The 13,265-nt window shown below is 39.7% G+C and overlaps 1 protein-coding gene and 1 long non-coding RNA gene across 3 annotated transcripts; both read right to left on the bottom strand.

The window, feature by feature from the left end:
• Positions 1–68: 68 nt before the first annotated feature.
• Positions 69–5,394, bottom strand: LOC113645609. Its single transcript, XR_003441272.2, has 2 exons — positions 4,916–5,394; positions 69–932 (listed from the first exon to the last, which is right to left on the bottom strand). It is a non-coding gene; the product is annotated as an uncharacterized LOC113645609 (long non-coding RNA).
• A 108-nt stretch (positions 5,395–5,502) lies between these two features.
• LOC113645603 (forkhead box protein M1-like) lies at positions 5,503–8,346 on the bottom strand. Of its 2 annotated transcripts, none has more exons than XM_027151309.2 (7): positions 8,205–8,346; positions 7,794–8,099; positions 7,548–7,696; positions 7,181–7,372; positions 6,911–7,039; positions 6,638–6,689; positions 5,503–6,051 (listed from the first exon to the last, which is right to left on the bottom strand). In XM_027151309.2, exons 2-7 carry the CDS (start codon positions 8,083–8,085, stop codon positions 5,933–5,935), a joined length of 933 nt encoding a protein of 310 aa, XP_027007110.2. In that variant the 5' UTR covers positions 8,086–8,099; positions 8,205–8,346; the 3' UTR covers positions 5,503–5,932. The 2 variants fall into 2 exon arrangements, with proteins under 2 accessions (XP_027007110.2, XP_027007113.2); XM_027151312.2 differs by having other exon boundaries at positions 5,806–6,051; positions 6,638–6,683.
• Between the last annotated feature and the right edge of the window lie 4,919 nt (positions 8,347–13,265).

Genomic DNA, 13,265 nt, shown 5'->3' with positions numbered 1-13,265 from the left:
CACAAACTGATATCAAACACATCAAGCTATCATGTGTAGCTTAAAGGGAAAAAAAGGCAAGTCTGCAGTTTTGCATAAAAACTCAACTCGCTTTTTAATTACATCAGGAATTACATCGCTTTGGAATTACATCAATTCTCTCTGTCAGTACATTGGCTTATTATCCGTTTCTTTGGTTTTATTTACTCCAGCATTCCATTTCATATCAGGAATTCTAGAATAAATAATAAAGATGTGTTTTAACACATCTCCCAGTCCTGGTCTCTTGCATGTGTTGGCTTTGTGGTCATCACAATCTATGTGTATTGTTTAAAATAATCTTATAAGTGTGTGTGTGTGTATATTCTCCTGTAACTTCTGTACTATTTCGGAAACTGTGAAAATCAGCCTGAAATGACTCTGAGGTTTCTGCATTACCACTTTGACAATAACCCTTATCATGCACACTAACTAAATGGTTTTTTAAACCTGAAAATGTTGAAAACTGACACCTACAATGATCTTGTGCACAAACTAACTTAAACTTGGTGCCTGGATAGAAACTGTGGCCAATTAGCAAATGAGTTATTAGGCCATGGCTGGTAGCATGCACTGCTTGACAAATGAAACATTTGAACATATTCATATGTCATTCAAAGGTTTTGCCCACAACTCACAAACTCTTGGGAGATTCATCTGTTGTGGTAACATCAATGTTGTAGACAGTTGTCTGCAGAAAAGTGTAGAAATGGACCAGGGACTCATCATAAGACAAGTTGAACACATAGTGGGATTTAAACAGTTCATCAAAAGCACCCAATGAGCTGGTGGTTTGGCAGACGATGAGCTGTTGGTCAACGGCGATGTAGAAGGTATCAATCGTCTTCTGGGTTCGGCCAACTGCGAGGATGTATGGTTGTTTACCCTCTCTTTCCTGCACATATTCATTGATGCTGCAGCATGAATAAAAGAAGAAAAAAATATTATAAATGTGTACACCTTCAAGTGAATCTGGTACTTGCTGGTCCATGTTAATGTAATAGACTTTGTAAACTGCCCCTGTGATTTGAGATTTGCTTCACTGGAAAAAACATTCCTCCCAAATAATTGGGACATACTGGTCAGTAATACCCATTCATTTGAAAGGAACTAGACTTGCTGCAATAGTCGGTGTTACCGGTGTTCAACCTCAACACCGGTTACATGCACTTGACCACCCACCGTTGTTTTGATTTTGTATAGTAATAAAAATCATTTAGTTCAGTTAGAACTTACACTACAATTAAAAACTGTACGTGTCTGCTCCATGCAGTGTAAGCTGAACGACAGTCGCAGCACAGATCAACAGCAGGAGTCAGATTTCGATGGTGGAAGATTTGGTTTCAAAGCGAAACATTAAAGTGCATATTTAAGCGAGTTTGTCTTTATACTATAAGAATAATATTCAACCCAACATTCAAGCAATTGCCACCCCCTAACTGGTGCTAATTTAAAAGTTAAAGTAAAATGGTCACCTCCATTCATAACGGTGCGTGACCACTGGCGCGGAGCAAGCGTTTTCAGTTTGCTCCAACACAATCTCCTACTAATGTGTATCTTTACCACAAGTTTATGTTTGTATTTGGCATGCTATTTATACACTGAAATTACTTTTTCCATGCATATGATATGCAGTGGGTAGGGGTGTGGGGTGTGCTTGATGCACTGAGGCTTCCTTGATTGGCCGTTTTCCTGAAGTCCTGGAAATGGTTTTGAGGCGCTACGCTAATTATCCAGTGCCCTTTTCTCCATCATAGAAATGCCCCTGTTCCATTTAAATGAATAAACACAAATACTCACAAAATTATCTTACAGAAAGTGCAGATGCAGCATTGTGAAACAAAAGAACAATTACATTGTTTTCCAGTGGTGTTGTCTAGTTTTTTGTAGTGAGTATACTGTCCCCCCCCCCCAGCCTCATACGCACCCACTCTAGAGCGACACCCCATAGACACCACCACACTCACTAATGCATAAAATATGCATCTACATGTAATTTAGAGCATTATTAAAGACTGCTTATGTGTTATCAACATGTCGTCGATGGGAAAGAAAATTATTTATCAGTTTGATCCAAGAGCGAATTTTTTTACTTTGCTTTTACACGCGTGCGTTGTAGTCTTTCAATAGTGCGGCATCAGCTGTCTGCTTAATTAGAACCGAGATGCACAGGAACGCGCAGCCAGAGTTGGAGGCATTTATTATTAAAACCGCAAATATGGTTATAGAAGGTTTTTTATAAAAATTAACTGCAAAGAATTTTCACAAATACAGGGAATTTGGCACTCATGAGGTTGTAGGGGAGACCGGAGTTGGTTGTCACAATTTTTACTCATGCATGAATTGCTCATCTTCAAAAAATCTTTTAGCGGTAATTCCTACATGAAATGAAAACTTGGGGTCTTGGCTTTAAATGTGTACACAATGAGACAACCAACCTCATTACGGGGTTGGTTGTCACGAGGTATGGGGTTGGTTGTCCCTACAGAGATTCAATAGGATTTCAGTGATAAATTGGGATCTAAAAAGATAATGTGGAACTTTTTAGTTTTTGAAGCTAGAAACTGCAAATAAGTTTTAATATGAATACCACCCCTATGATAGTTGTCATCAATGCCCCTTATGTTTAAACAATGGGATTAAAGTGAGTGATCAGTTACTTGAATTGTCTACTGTGTTGAGAAGTAAAATGAAATAATTTTTAGTGCTAAAACCTCTTTATTATCAATTCATTATGTAAGTTGCCTAACAGTAAACAAAAACAAACAGACCAACAGTCTTAAAAGGTCCACATGTCCAATACTCTTAACAATTTGAACTAAAGTAGTTGGCTGTGCTTCATTCAGAGTCACAAGAATCACAGTTGTGACAAATGTACGCCCCTGAAAACAACAGCAAACAAAAACAAACAGAACAACAGTCTGAAAGGGATAGTTCACCCAAAAATCTAAATTCTGTCATCATTCACTCACTCTCATGTTGTTACAAACCCGTATACATTTATTTGTTCTAATGAACACAAAGTAGGATTTTAAGAAATGTTTGTAACCAAACCGTTCGTGGACCCCATTCACTTCTATAGTATTCTTTTTTCCTACTATAGAAGTGAATGGGGTCCAAGAACGGTTTGGTTACAAACATTTCTCAAAATATCTTCCTTTGTGTTCATTAGAACAAAGAAATTTATTCAGGTTCGTAACATGAGGGTGAGTAAATAATGACAGAATTTTCATTTTTGGGTGAACTATACCTTTAAAAAGGTCTACATGTACAATATTTTTAACAATCTACTGAACTAAAGTAGGAAACACTGCAAAGCACAGGCTGTGCTTCATTCAGAGTCACAAGAATCACAGTTGTGACAAATGTATGTCCCTGTACACAATCTTTGTGTGCCCACATTTGGCAGCAAACACATCTGAGCCATACTTCCCTGGACTTGCTATTGGTGTATGACCATTCTACCAACAAAGACACAATATATCACTGTCTGCACATTCTCAGTTAAAAAAACAAAAACAAATTCTAATACTTGAGGGGTTGGTTGTCACATGTGCCATCCAACCCTGCAAGCTATGAGACAACCAACCCCAACTGACTTCTTGACAAACATGCTAAGCTAGCTGCCACATGGCTTTTACTTGATAGCTAAAATATGACTCAAAATAAAGCTACTACTTTTGGCTTTTTAATGAGTGTTTTGTTTTTGAATGACTAATATCCTACAAGCTCTCAACACAAAAACAACACCAACATGAAAATTTACTCTGACCCATGAAAATAAAAAATTGTCTCCTCACTTCAGTGTTTTGTGTCTACTTGTGTCTACAAGTGCAAATGAGTAAGCTATCAAAGGCTGACAGATTGATATCAAAATCTTACCACAGCGCCATCTAGTGTGTCTGGAATAAGCAATGTGACAACCAACCTGTGAGACGACCAGCCCCGGTCTCCCCTACAATGTTATGCCATGTGTTCAAATGGTTTGCAGGGTTGTGTTTTGTGTCTGTTTCTCCCACAAAAGCATGTTTTTCAAATGAAAACATTTCTAGTAGTTTTCATTATTTAATTGGAGACATGTCTTTTAAAATGTATGTATTGTGAGGATGTTTTTTATGCCATCCCACAAGTAAAAGTTTGTTGGAGGTACAGTTATAAAAAGTTGTACTACTACAAAACACCGCCAAGCAACTAATTTTCCTCCTTGGTAGGTGACGTCAGATCAGGTCACAGGCCACGGAAGCGCCAGTGGTCCAAAAACTTTAGTGATTCGCAATCGCAACCACAGTCTGTGTTCGCAACACAGTGGTGAATTTATGATTGAAAGTTCTGTCACAAAACGATATTGTTACGTATCCTCACGTTTTTAAGTGGGTATACGGAAATCCTTAGCCTTTCCTAGTGGGTATACGGCGTATTCCTGCGTATCACGTAGACTACACCACTGTCCCTCATATATGGCCATGTGTGTTCAGGAATGTACTCGTTGTTAGTTATTTTAACATCGGTGACTCCTTCTGAATTAACATTAGCCATTCCTTTTGTAGGCGTGCTGCTCGTTGTTAGCTCCGCTATCCTTAAACTATGTCTGATAGCCAGTAAATTTATTAAATTTATTAGTGTATTATTTAAAATACAGTACACCAGTCACATGGTGAAAAAGCCGCACAATGATAGGATGATGGGCTGGAAACAGCGCTCAATGAGAAGAAATAATACTAAAAGTAACGAGTCCGTTTTGAAAATGTAAGAAGTAAAAAGTACAGATATTTGTGTAAAAATGTAATGAGTAAAAGTAAAAAGTTGTCCGAAAAATAAATAGTGGAGTGCATTTACTGATACCAGAAAAATTTACTTAAGTACAGTAACGAAGTATTTTTACTCCGTTACTTCCCACCTCTGGTTTCAGGTATGTGTTGTTAGCTGTTAATTCGTTGTTGTTGTTTTTTTTTATCTTTACTCGTTGCACTAATGGCTCGTTTATTGCACCCTTAGCCTGTCTTTTCATCATTGTGCGTGTCCCTGTCAGATGCTCTTCGGATCTGTTTACTACCCTCCTTTCAGGTATGAGGAAGTTACAATGTCTAGCTTCAATGCGGGTCGGGTGGCGTGAGTAATGTGCAGTCCTTGTACTTTGGTGTAACAGCGGGTTATTTTGAGGGCTGCGTATCCTGAGCGGTGAATTGATCCTCGTGAACTTCTCTATCCACACTTGGTAAGTTTCGTTCGGTTTTGCTAAGGGAAATTTCGGCGTGTATTTGTACAATTACTAGTAATTCTGTTTTTGTGCTATTTATGTTTGTTATTGGATTCTCATTTCTTTTTCGTCCTGGGCGATTGTCACTGCAATCACCCCCACCACCCCCACCACCACCCTCACCCTCATACGCACCCACCCTAGAGCGACACCCCATAGACACCACCACACGCACTAATGCATAAAATATGCATCTACATGTAATTTAGAGCATTATTAAAGACTGCTTATGTGTTATCAACATTCCAATTTATTATAAGCAACCAAAGACAATCAGCTGATAAAACCTGTGCTCCAGGTCCCATATTCATATAACATTTAAGGCTAAATGTAGCTCTTAAAGGTAAAGTTTACCCAAAAATGAGAATTGTGTTATTTCATCACCCTCAATTTGTTTCAAAACTGTACGAGTTTCTTTCTTCTGTTTAACACAAAAGATGATATTTTGAAAAATGACACAATTTTCATTTTTGGGTGAACTATATCTTTAAGAGCTACATTTAGCCTTAAATGTTATATGAATATGGGACCTGGAGCACAGGTTTTATCAGCTGTCAATTTTCAATGTACATTTAAGAGTGAACAATAAACATTTCTTCAGTTTTATCACCAAAACTCTTTCATTGCAGAATATTATGGACTGAATGAACTGGTAGTTTACAAAGATTTGTTCTGTGTCTCGTCGGCTTCATTTCTTTCAAACGGCCGTTTCCTCCTCGTGAGGATTGTCGGCCTCCTGGGACTCGTCATCGTCCTGTTCATAGCAGACTGGATACCTGAATCATTCATACAACATAACAACAAAGTAAATGTTATCTCACATTTTATCATAGATATCAAACCAACATTTCAATGTGGATAGATGTTTAAGGACCATCACCATAAATCCACAACCTTAACTTAACCAACAGCAGTAGCAGCTGAAATTAACCTATATTGCTCTCAAATCAGAATCAGAATCAGATTTATTGGTCAAGTGTGTTGACACAAGGAATTAATTCGCTGAGCTACATGTGAGCATCTGTCTAGTTCAAGATGTGTAAAAGCTTTAAAATAAATAAATTAATTAAAAAAAAAACCTTTGCAGTGAAGGTGTGAAAGCTCAAATTCAAATCAAAATATTAGTTTGCTGATCTTTTAACATCATGCTAGTATCAGCGGCTATTTTCCTGGCAGGCTGAAAGCAGTTAAAAAGACATGAAATACTGTACGATTTACTAAAATATCTGTGTCAATAGCAGCAGCTATGGGAGGTCCTCCACTTTAATACTCAATAAAACTCCAGAAAATGAAACCCTTATACATATTGCAGAAAAATCCAGAAAATCTGAACAAATATCCTTAGGAAACCCGTTTACCCACCTGTAGTGCAGACTGTAGCTTTCTTAGGATCATCCACAACTCGCTTCTGTTGCTGGAAAGAAACAAAACCTGTCAGTTTCCAAACTAGTTTGCAGTTTTTATTTACAGAGAATGACACAAGGATGTATGGCTTGTGGGAAAGAGGAGGCCGATGGATCAACGGCAGGCTGCAGCAGGGTCGGGGAAGAGAACAGGTCATGGCCACGTTTGTGAAGAAACTTAAAGGGTAAGCCTTAAAAGTAGTTTTAAATACAGAGAAAGATTTCTGTTCACCTTGTACACCTGGTCTAATGTCAGACAGCGGTTTGCTTCATGTTTAATGGTCCAGCTGGGGATCTTGCCATCTGGTGTGCTCGCTCTGATGAACATGTCGTGCAAGGAAAGGTTATTGCGAATGGAGTTCTAATATTAAGAGAAAAAAGAAAACAGATAAAACATACAGTAATAACACAGTAATTCATTTCCCCTAGATGATAAAAATAATAAAGTCTGCTCATATAGGATTAAAGTCAAATAAATATTAAAAAAATAATAATTTGTTACCTTCCAGCCAGGTTTAGCTACATTTCTGAAGTAAGGGAAATGGTCTTCTATCCAGTTATAGATCTCCTTCAGTCTCATCATCTTATTTTCATTGCTGTTGATTGCAAACTGGATCATAGCCATGTAGGAGTACGGTGGTCTTTCTGACAGAGGGCCCTTAACGGCACTCGGTTCTTTCTCTGTGTGTTGTGGCTAAAAAAAGGGAAACAGAATCTGTTGTATTTTTTTTTTTGTACAAGAATAAACGGAAATCCAACAGCCTACAGGGTTTACATCTAAAGAACAGCCATCTTGTTAATGCTAAATGAAGTACAGTAAACACTGATGACATGGATTTAATCTAAAGTGAACTTTATATAAACGATACCTCCTGGAGCTGTACGCAGCCATCGAATTTCTCTTTGTCAGAGTCTTTCTTTCCTGCCTCAGCACCTGAGACTTGCATGTTCATTTTCCGCAACCACTGGAAGTTTGTCAGGCTGTCATCTAACACGCTGCAGTTTGGCTCATTTGTCACTGGCACCAACACAAACAGCAGAATGAACAACTGAATAAACACTAAGGAATAAAGAAGGAATAATATATAGGATACGCTGTATAAATTAGCACGTACATCCACTGTTTGGTAGAGTTTGGTCATTTCCGGCTGCACCTGCTTCAGGTCGGAGGAGATTTTTATCCTCTGATGTGGCCTGGAACAGAGCTTTAACTTCATCGTCAGATCCATATTTTCCAATCACAAAAATTAACTCGTTTAGCCCCTGAGTACCACGTTCCTTAATCCTGGCATCCAGCGCATCAAGGACGCTACCAACAGCGGTGGTTTCTGGTGTGGCGATCACTAGTGCGTCCGGCCTAGTGGGATGGTCCAGAATGCGGCTGGGACTCGTCATCATCCTGTTCATAGCAGTCTGGAGACCTGAATAATTCATACAACATAACAACAAAGTAAAACGTTATCTCACATTTTATCATAGAAATCAAACCAACATTTCAATGTGGATAGATGTTTAAGGACCATCACCTTAAATCCACCACCTTAACTTAACTTAACCAACAGCAGTAGCAGCTGAAATTAACCTATAGATTCAGAATCAGACTCAGATTCAGATTTATTGGCCAAGTGTGTTGACACACACAAGGTATTTGGTTCCAGCAGTTTGTGACTCTCAAAGGTACAGACATAAATAACACAATACTATACAAGAAAACAATGCAGATGATGAGATACAATGTAAACAGAATGAGTATAAAATGTGGATATAGAATGAATAAAATATATAAAATAAGAATATGGAATATAAACGATCAGTAATGTACATAACGTGTGGTAGTGCCAATAACAATATTGTGCAATATTATGCTTTTGTGCAATGTACAGCAGCAGTAGTGTGTAATATATACAGATGATTTGGTGACTGACAGACCTGATAATGTAGTACTTATGATAAGAAGCAGTGAATGTAATTATGGTGAGTTGTTGATCAGGGTGATTGCCTGGGGAAAGAAATTGTTCCTGTGTCTGGCAGTTTTAGTAAGTAAAGTTCTGTAGCGCCTGCCCAAAGGGAGGAGCTGAAAGAGGTAATGTCCAGGGTGCGAAGGGTCAGTGGTGATTTTTCCTGCCCGGTTTCTGGTTCTTGTGTCGTACAAGTCCTGGAGAGTGGGCAGGGGGGTGCCAATTATTTTTTTTGCTGTTCTAACCGTGCGTTGCAGTCTGTTTTTGTCCTGTTTAGTTGCTGCACCAAACCAGATGGTGATGGATGTGCACAGGACAGATTCTATGACTGCAGTGTAGAACAGCATTAATAGCTCCTGTGGCAGACCATACTTCCTTAATTGATGTAGAAAGTACATCCTCTGCTGGGCCTTTCTGATGATAGAGTTTATGTTGCACTCCCATTTCTGGTCTTGGGAAATGTTAGTGCCCAGAAACTTGAAGGCCTCCACAGATGACATCGGGCTGTTGGATATTGTGAGGGGGGGTAGTGTTGGGGGGTCTTTCCTAAAGTCCACTGTCATCTCCACAGTTTTGAGGCTGTGCCCCCAGAATTCGTGTAGCTCAGTGAGTTTCCTATACAGCAAGGATGGCTGAACGTCAACGGGCTTGTGCTCTATGTAGGAATAGAAGTTCAACAATGCACATGTTGCCCAAGAACCCAGAGTTGAGGTTGAAATGGCTTCAGTTCATTTTTGGAACAATACCACAACAGGATCATTCTAACTTAGTTCTCTGTTCAACGCATTCTGAAGAGAGAGACTTCATCAACATTGGAGAGTACAGCAAAGGCTTCACGAAACGGTTGCGGTCGAAGCCTGGAGCAGTACCATCGCGGCAGTCTACTGCCAGTGCCCAGCCCGTAAGTGATTGTAAACAAAGTTCCTCTAGCCTTATTTCGCTGGGTGAATGAATAGTCATGCTCTCATATCCTAGCGGTTAGCCAATCGGGGCCAAGCAGCATAGCTCATTTGAATATTCATGAGAACTGGCGCAAACCGAGCTGTCTTCCTTCAGGCTTTCTATACCACACTAGAATGGCTTGAAACAAGGTAACCAAGGCGTTTTTTCCACACAAAAAATGTTAGAGTCCATGGTAAACTTCAGACATTACCACAAAAGTAATGAAATACGTGTGGCAGGGCACCTTTAAAGGGTCGGGGAGATTTTGCAGTCTGCTGCCACAATAAAGCTTTACAGCCTTTACAGCAGCTTCACTTTTTGATTTTGCTTTCATGAACATAGTCTGCCGCGAAACCCGACTTTTTTTTTCATCTCCTCCACCTTCTGGAGCTTCTTCCAGGTCCTTATACTTCTCATAATGTTTTGTTTCATATTTTATGTTATATTCTTTCGTTACAGACATGTTAGCTCCGCACACAGGACAAACAGGTCTGTCCTTTATATTCCTGAACAGATGATCTGCCTCCCACTTTTCTTGAAAGCTCCTATTGTCCATCTTTCGTTTGGCCATTTTTGTGGAGGGTGAACGAATCGTTCTTTTGAACCGGTTCTTTTTAGTGAACTAGATGAACCGGTTCACCAAATCGGACTGATTCATTCTAAACAGTTCGCGTCTTGAGTCAGCGCTGATCCACAAGTTACTAAAGTTACTCACTTTCGGTCATGCATCACAAGCCCCTCCGACTCTAAATAAACTAATATCTCGGAGTATATGTAACTCCTGTACACTGAACTGAGACATGTTGTGCTGAGAGAACTGTGAGCTCGAGCTGTTGATACTTCGCATGCTTTAATCACTGAACCGATACAGCGAATCATCAGTACACTGAACTGAGAACTGTTTCTTTTTCGGACGCGTCCGACATACTGAGAACCCTCGTCACTCCCAAAGAGAACCTCAACATCTTCAGCTCGGCTACCTTTAGCTCTGACTCCTGTCTCTTCTTCGGTGACACCGTCTCTAAACCATACAGCATGGCCGATCTCACCACTGTCCTGTACACCTTCCCGTTGATTCTCGCTGATATTTTCTTATCACACAGCACTCCTGGCACCTTTCTCCACCCACTCCAACCTGCCTGCACTCGCTTCCTTACTTCTTTTCCACTCTCTCCATTACTCTGGACAGTTGACCCCAAGTACTTAAACTCCTGTACCTTCTTCACCTCTTCACCCTGTAACCTTACTGTTCCACTTCCCTCCCTTTCATTAAACATGTACTCAGTCTTACTACAACTGACTTTCATTCCTCTTCTCTCCAGCACAAACCTCCAGCTCTCCAGGTTTTCCTCCACATGCTCCCTGCTCTCACTACAGATCACAATGTCATCTGCAAACATCATCGTCCAAGGAGACTCCTGTCTGACCTCCTCTGACAACCTCCACTTTGAACTCCTCTGTCTGACCAACTGCACACCTCCCCACTGTCCTGCTCCTCTCATACATGTCCTGCACCACTCTAACATACTTCTCTGCTACTCCTGACTTCTTCATACAGTACCACAGCTCTTCTCTTGGCACCCTGTCATACGCTTTCTCTAAGTCTACAAACACACAGTGCAACTCCCTCTGACCATCCCTATACTTCTCCATCAACATTCTCAGAGCAAAAATTGCATCTGTTGTGCTCTTTCTGGTCATGAAGCCATACTGCTGCTCACAAATTTACACTACCTTCCTTAACTTAGCTTCCACTACTCTTTCCCACAGCTTTATTGTATGGCTCATCAACTTTATCCCCCTATAGTTGCTGCAACTCTGCACGTCCCCCTTATTACACTAGCACACTAACACACTCCTTCTCCGTTCCTCAGGCATCCTCTCACTTTCTAAAACCCTGTTGAACAAACTAGTTAAAAATTCCACTGCTGCCTCTCCTGGACACTTCCAGACCTCTACCGGGATGTCGTCAGGACCAACTGCCTTTCCACATTTCATCCTCTTCAAATCCTTTCTTACTTCATCTTTTCTAATCTTATCTACTTCCTGTTCCACAGAGTTCAACCCTTCTACTCTTTTTTTCCCTCTACTCATTCATCAGCTCCTCAAAGTATTCCTTCCATCTCCTCTGTACACTCTTCTCACTTGTGAGCACCCTTCCATCTCTATTGCATCGTTTACTATTACAAGGACTCTGCTGGACACTTCCATCTTTTGGACAGAGATAAAATTGCCACTCTCATTAGCACATACCTCAAGGAGCTTTTGACACAGGTAGAAACCACACACATGGCCATACATCCTACATAAATACACTGTAGTTATGCGTACAACTGTCCCTTGATGATATCTCAGTACAGGATGTATGACTATGTGTGTGGTTTCTACCTGTGTATTATTTATTACCTGTGTATTAGTTATAAATAATAAAAACTACTAGAAATGTTTTCATTTGAAAAACATGCTTTTGTGGGAGAAACAGACACAAAACACAACCTTGCAAACCATTTGAACACATGGCATAACATTGTAGGGGAGACCGGGGCTGGTCGTCTCACAGGTTGGTTGTCACATTGCTTATTCCAGACACACTAGATGGCGCTGTGGTAAAATTTTGATATCAATCTGTCAGCCTTTGATAGCTTACTCATTTGCACTTGTAGACACAAGTAGACACAAAAACACTGAGGTGAGGAGACAATTTTTTTATTTTCATGGGTCAGAGTAAATTTTCATGTTGGTGTTGTTTTTGTGTTGAGAGCTTGTAGGATATTAGTCATTCAAAAACAAAACACTCATTAAAAAGCCAAAAGTAGTAGCTTTATTTTGAGTCATATTTTAGCTATCAAGTAAAAGCCATGTGGCAGCTAGCTTAGCATGTTTGTCAAGAAGTCAGTTGGGGATGGTTGTCTCATAGCTTGCAGGGTTGGATGGCACATGTGACAACCAACCCCTCAAGTATTAGAATTTGTTTTTGTTTTTTTTAACTGAGAATGTGCAGACAGTGATATATTGTGTCTTTGTTGGTAGAATGGTCATACACCAATAGCAAGTCCAGGGAAGTATGGCTCAGATGTGTTTGCTGCCAAATGTGGGCACACAAAGATTGTGTACAGGGACATACATTTGTCACAACTGTGATTCTTGTGACTCTGAATGAAGCACAGCCTGTGCTTTGCAGTGTTTCCTACTTTAGTTCAGTAGATTGTTAAAAATATTGTACATGTAGACCTTTTTAAAGGTATAGTTCACCCAAAAATGAAAATTCTGTCATTATTTACTCACCCTCATGTTGTTACGAACCTGAATAAATTTCTTTGTTCTAATGAACACAAAGGAAGATGTTTTGAGAAATGTTTGTAACCAAACCGTTCTTGGACCCCATTCACTTCTATAGTAGGAAAAAAGAATACTATAGAAGTGAATGGGGTCCACGAACGGTTTGGTTACAAACATTTCTTAAAATATCTTCCTTTGTGTTCATTAGAACAAATAAATGTATACGGGTTCGTAACAACATGAGAGTGAGTGAATGATGACAGAATTTTGATTTTTGGGTGAACTATCCCTTTAAGACTGTTGTTCTGTTTGTTTTCGTTTGCTGTTGTTTTCAGGGGCGTACATTTGTCACAACTGTGATTCTTGTGACTCTGAATGAAGCACAGCCAACTACTTTAGTTCAAATTG

This window comes from Tachysurus fulvidraco, chromosome 19, assembly GCF_022655615.1.
Source record: "Tachysurus fulvidraco isolate hzauxx_2018 chromosome 19, HZAU_PFXX_2.0, whole genome shotgun sequence".
In the NCBI taxonomy this organism is placed as follows: Eukaryota; Metazoa; Chordata; class Actinopteri; order Siluriformes; family Bagridae; genus Tachysurus; species Tachysurus fulvidraco.
The sequence above is the reverse complement of the archived record's forward strand: the minus strand, read 5'-3'. Positions and strand labels throughout refer to the sequence as shown.

What these genes read in the sequence shown, in the direction of transcription:
- LOC113645603 (XM_027151309.2), bottom strand. Translation starts at nt 8,085, where the DNA reads ATGAACAGGATGATGACGAGTCCCAGCCGCATTCTGGACCATCCCACT. An exon ending in TAGCTAAACCTGGCTGGAAG is followed by an intron (nt 7,040 to 7,180) that starts GTAACAAATTAT and finishes TCTTAATATTAG; the next exon opens with AACTCCATTCGCAATAACCT. An exon ending in AGCTACAGTCTGCACTACAG is followed by an intron (nt 6,052 to 6,637) that starts GTGGGTAAACGG and finishes TGAATGATTCAG; the next exon opens with GTATCCAGTCTGCTATGAAC.